At 49.9% G+C, this 6,000-nt stretch overlaps 1 protein-coding gene across 1 annotated transcript; it reads right to left on the bottom strand.

Moving 5' to 3' along the window:
• Positions 1–328: 328 nt before the first annotated feature.
• Positions 329–1,402, bottom strand: LOC101757963. Its single transcript, XM_004984577.3, has one exon. The coding sequence runs from the start codon at positions 1,304–1,306 to the stop codon at positions 692–694; it is 615 nt and encodes a 204-aa protein (XP_004984634.1). The 5' UTR covers positions 1,307–1,402; the 3' UTR covers positions 329–691.
• Positions 1,403–6,000: the final 4,598 nt, after the last annotated feature.

Here is a 6,000-nt window from a genome sequence, read left to right as displayed (position 1 = left end):
AAGATTTCAACTAGTTTCGAAAGAAGAAGATTTCAAGTGGGAATTTGAATACTCTTTTTACTGAATCTATTTAGATTTCGCATGGAAGTAATTTGTTCAATTGTTCGTCGACAAAGCAGAAGCGATGAATTCTGCGTCTGTCTCTTTCTGAACACACATGATGCCTCCGTTCGTGATCGCTGCAGAGTCATGGTGGTTGCATCAGCCTTGCATTCAGGCGCAAGCAAACCTGCGCCCCGGAAGCAACTGACGTGCGAGGCTGAATTAAGGCGCAAGTGAGCCTGACACCTCCCTGTTCGTCGCAAAAGTCTGTATCCATTCAGTTCCGTTCAGGATCGTACAGTCGACCGTAGAAGCTTGAAGAACAGAGGCGAAAGCAAAATTTACAATGTCAGTGCGACCGTGCCAGCATCGAGACTCATTTGGAAGGGCCTCTCTCAACATTACATGATGCAGCCCTCGATGAAACATCTGGTCTAGTCCTATAATTACATGGCAAGTTTCGGTTGCGCTATCTCAGCTCATCACATGCAAGTCGCATCATGCCATCGTACATGCATTTTGACAGGCTACATGATCATAACAGGCATTCATTGGGACAGAGAGAGGAAACGAAAAGAAGATGGAAAAATGAAGACGATTAGATGATCAGAACGCCTACTCGATCGGCTCATGGACCAGAGGAAGGTGATCAGAACAGCCAATGGGGCGTCTTCTTGGGCGCCACGCGCTCCTCGATGGTCCGCAGGCTCGGCTTCCACCCCCTGCTCGACAGCTCCCGGCTCAGGAACTCCGGCCGGTGCTCCTCGAACCCGTCCGGTCTCGCCTCCTCCTTCTCCTCCTCCGGGGACTCCGCGGTCTCCTCGCGCCGCGCTGGCACGTCGGGGGCAGCCTCCTCGCGGCCCTTCTTGGACGACAGCTTCCGCCGCAGGCCGGGCATCGACCGGGAGCGCGCCAGGGACCTCGCCGCCGACAGCGCGCGCCGCGCCTCGTCGGCCGACACCTTCCCCCGCGTGGCGGGAAGCAGGACGTACACCCCGCCGGCGCCCAGCACGTGGTCCGCCGGCAGCGGCGCGACCTTGGCCCCGCCGCCTCCGGCGCCGCCCTGCTGCTGGTGGTGTTGCTGCTCCCGCCGCCCCTGCTCCTTGAGCACGCGCGCGTCGACGACGAAGTGGCGCGGGTGGTCCATCATGAGCTCCGCCACGGACACGGGCTCGCTGAGCGCCCGCACGCTCCCGTCCGCCATCACCACCTTCCCTCCCCCGCTCGCCGCCGTCGCGGCCCCGGCCGAGACCAGGTTGCCCATATTACTCACCAATGGGCTGCGGGTGTTCGATCACGCGATCGGGCAGCTGAGCCTAGCGACAGCCAGGTGCTAATGGCGCGCCGGGGGGCGGACGGGTCGGGAGGGTATTAAAACGGTTGGCGGGAGCAAAGAATTCCTCGCGGTTTCCCCCGGTCGCAGGGCCAGGCCGGAAAGCTACAGGTAACTCGAGAGGTTTAGTTGGTGTGGAACGGATGGGCTCGGCACGACGTCAGGAGGAGATGGCGGGTTCGGTTCGAGCCCAGCCGCTCCGCGCGCGCGGGTGAGGTCGTTGCCGCGTTGACTCGTCTCCCACACGGCGCGCGCGCCGCGCAGCACCGGCACGGGGCCTGTGGCTGTGGCTCCCTCCTCGCCGCTCCCTCCGTGCCCCGCGGTGCCGGGCCGCGACGCTGTTCTGAACGCATTCAACTGGCGGAGAAATCAACCGCTGTGGTTAGACCTTGGACCTTCGACGACAGGGCTCAAGTCTCTGTTGGATTCTTCCTAATTTTCTCTGTAGATTCATGGACGTAGGACAGAGCTACGAGTGTGTACGCGAGGCTTCAGATTTCCCCATCCAAGCGTAACAGGCGGGGTGGTAGAGGCATGCGGCACTAGAGCAGGGGAAAAGGGAATTGGAAAGGTGAAAGAAAATTACATGGAAAATAGCTGCCGGATTAGACAGTTTGATTAAAGAAGAAAGGGTGGTGGTCGATTTGGTTGGCAACTGGTAGTGAGTTCGGTCGAGCTGGATGCAAGCGTACTTTTCGTCTCAGCGACGAGGGTGACGTGCGACCACTTTGCCGTTGGGGGCTCCACCCCCTCTCTCTTTATTTTCAGCTCTGGGCTAATAGTACTTGGCATTGGTCATAGGTATCTTATGAAATTGCTTGGAGGAGAATCGAAGTCTCCGTTGTGGCGTGGTTGTTGTTTTTTTTTATGAGTATTAGTTGACGGCCAGAATAAAATTTGGCGCCTGTCCGCGTTCCGCACCGGACGTGATCTTTGTGAGCGTGCTCTCATGATTTGTGTTTCGGTAATTAAAAAGAGCAATGATATAATAGCTGGGCCGAGAGCTGGTTTCATAGGCTGTCTGGCTCTGGCAGTTCTGTGGGTTGGTTAAACGAATGTGTGACCCTCTCCTTTTTTTTAATCAGGGATGTCTGATGTGTTTATGAGATGCGGAAATGTTGCTAACTCCATTACTAGATATCGAAAAAACAATCCTCAGGTCAACCAACTGATGTAGGCCAGCACTGGACAAATTTGGACATGCGTGGACAAAATTTGGCAAATGTGACGGTGGGTTCAAGTACGACTTGTGCCTCCAGTGGCATTGATGCCTAATTGCCATGCTTCTACTTGCAAACATCATTGCTGCAAGGTACGTACAGTCTCTGCGCGCCAAACATGCTTTGTGTGAAGCTTACTCCTGAGTTTCCAGCCCTAATAAAACAGTCTTTGAATAGTGCTTGTTGGAGATGCATACGAATCATGTGGGAAGGGATACAACAAGTCTTCGCTGCGTCTAAACGAATTGTATGCTTTGCTTGCCAGAAACTACCTTGCCTATTTAATTTCTTGATGATGGTCATGCCGTATTTTGATACGATAGAACAGTTTGTAATAGTTTTTCTAGTAATATTCCCTGGTTAGAACAAGTTCATCACTGTAGAGGCTGCTGGAACGTCTTTTACTTCCATCATCTAAAAAAAGAACAAGTCTCTCACTGAATGATTGCAACTGTGCCCATCTCCACTAGAATATTGTTTTGGCAGTCTTTGGGCCGGGTGTCCTAAAACTCGGCCTGTTCGGCTAGACTTATAAGCCGGCTGAAAAGTCGAAACGGCTGATTTGTTGTGAGAGAAAAATACTATTTGGTGGCTGATAAGCCGGCTGATAAGTTGAAGCGAACAGAGCCAACAAATATCACAAAATTATGCCTAATCTGTACCTGTTGTCCTGTTCTAATTTAGCGCTACATTTTGTTACCTTAAAAAGCAACATAAAAAGAATCTCTCTCTTTAGATATGTATTTACGCTCTCGCTAGGCGATGCTCCATAGCTAGAGAACTCCCGTGAAAGCTCCTGCATAATCCTTATCCAAAATGGGATGGAACGCCAAACGCTGTTACTATCCAACAATACTCATCACCATCGCCATCACCTGCGTACCTAAAAATACCTCCCAAATCTGTCAAATATTCTTTCGGATACTCATGGCTTTATATAGGACCGCGCTACGCGGCAGCGCAGCATGCGATCCCAGCTTCCGCCACTCTATCGTCGCGCTTGGTTCAGATGATGTCATTGATACGTTAATTAGTAGGAATGCTTGTACATTTTTTTAAATGAGCATAACTCGCTCATTAAGTGTCTGTTTTTAATTCCGTTTGCGCCATTGCGTTCCTAGTGATGAGATCTACAAAACAAGATCCATATCTAATATATTTTGATGCTGTTTTATACGACAACCTGTATAGCAACTTATAAATAAAATAGTGATATTATCAGTCAACTTATATAGAGTAACTTATATAGAGAACATGTGATAATTTATATGTTATATTAATCATAACTCACATAGAGTCAATGTAATAGCTTCTTCGGAGCTAATGTATCTATATATGCAGAGACAAATGAGATAGCTTAAATAAATACCTCAAATATGTAACTATATTGGGTGAAAAAATAAAAATGTAACAATTAATGTATATATTGTGTTGATAGTGTATTCAACATAAGTTGGTAGAATATAAAAAATATATTAAAACATATTCATCGTGGATCGAGTTTTATAGACGTCATCAAAATGAACGCAGTGGTGCAAACGGATCCGAAAATGGATACTTGAGAAAAAAATTATCACGTTTTAAAAGGAAAAAAAATTAAAAAGTACATCCAAATGGGTTGCGACAGGCCGCACGGGTCGCTCACTACGGCGCGAGCGCGACGAGCGCGCCCTAGCCTTTTCCTTTGCATAGGAGACCCGAGAACCCCCAACTAGACCAAACAAAGACGGGGTGGCGTACGAGTTGAGCCTGCCCAAACAGCTGCCCGTAGTGACGGTCGATGGAATGATGGTCTCTCGGCCGATTGGAGAGTGACGTGTACCAACCAAACCCAAGCAGGAAGCTTCGATTGGCCGTCGGGAGCCACACCAAAATCCCATCCACGGCTGGCTTCGTCTTCTCCGATCCCCGGACCGGCCGCTGGCGGAGCTTCTAATCCAATTAAACCCCCCGTAGACGATAGACCTGCCGTTGCCAATTCGCCAGTCGGACCAACCCAACCCAACCCAACCCGACATAGCTCCAGGTTTGGTCTGAAGCCAATTGAAATCCGCCGTGTTCTTTCCCCCCTTTGATCGCTCTGAAAAGGACGGCTCGCTTGCTGCTCAAGCGATGCCGTTGTGTTGTGAATTGCATGCATTAGTTGGGGCGTCAAGGGAAGATCCTCCCCACAAATCTGACGGAAAAATTTGATAAATCCTAGTCGTAGAGGGACAAGGCTGCAGAAATTCCTGCGTTGGTTCCAACCATACGAGTACCACGAAAAAAAGGAGCTGCCACAGTTCGCGACTTCGCGTGCGTGCTTTGTTATTCGTCTGCAGAGCTGTGGGTCAAAACGTCTCTGTTTTGATTAGGGCCCCGGTACGCACAGCATTGATCCCGGAGTGGTTGCGGCGTTGTGGTTGGGTTGGTTCTATGTGCTCGATGCCTCGATCCGAACTGGATGGAGACACCGTTTGGAATGGAATGTCCTGGTCCTGCCGTTTGGAGATGGAGCTTCAGCTTGAAGCTGTTTTTGTAGCTGCTGGGAAGACATGTACGTCTAGACCTAATAAATTCGTACGTACGCGGGCTGCTAATTACTAAAAATATGTCCAAATTTTTTTAAAATGAGAAGGACCGTACACGGTATCCCACCGGGAAAAAGAAATGGAGGAAAGGAAAACACGCATCCAAGTCGCGTAAGCATCATGATTAGGAGTTGACGGCGGGATAGTTTGCATTCATGGAGCAGTGGCCGACGCTTGGATTGCAACATTCACCGACGCTGCAGGTACTTAAAAAAGGCTAATTCGGTGAAAAGTAAGTGGCACCTCGATCTTCAGAGCATCAGGGGAAAATTGGATCCCAATTGTACTTTGGAGTGGGCGGTAACTCGAGGAGAACGGAGGATGTCACCCGTGAGACCGTGACGATTCACCTGCAGGCCGGAGAATGCTTCGCACTCTACTGTCAATACAACAGAAACGGTCCGCCTTTTGGTAACTCGCCACACTTCTTGTTCATGTCTTCTTTTTCTTCAGTGAATCCAACTCACCACATTTCCTGCCCCATGATCGTAACATATTGTACATACGAAACGAACGTTGATCAACTATCATCAAGGAGGGAGAAAAAAGGGGGAAAGAACCAGTCGACATCTATAACTGTGCGATCGAGATAAAACAGCCACTGTTTTCATCTTCTACAGTACCTCCCTAGCTAATCTTTCTATTTCGTGACATACCCGCAGCCGACACCGCCTACTTGCCGTCCTACGCCACCCGCAACCGCCCCCACCGTAATGTCCTGCTCACCGGCCGGTACTCCCCAAAACTTAAAAACCCTGAACCTCTCGTTTTGGCAGCGATTACAAATGGCAAATCTCTCCGTTGACCAATGTGTCTGAGCAATTTACAAATTTTC

This window comes from Setaria italica, chromosome IX (genome assembly GCF_000263155.2).
Source record: "Setaria italica strain Yugu1 chromosome IX, Setaria_italica_v2.0, whole genome shotgun sequence".
Taxonomy (NCBI): domain Eukaryota; kingdom Viridiplantae; phylum Streptophyta; class Magnoliopsida; order Poales; family Poaceae; genus Setaria; species Setaria italica.
This window is presented reverse-complemented; position numbering and strand designations above follow the sequence as displayed.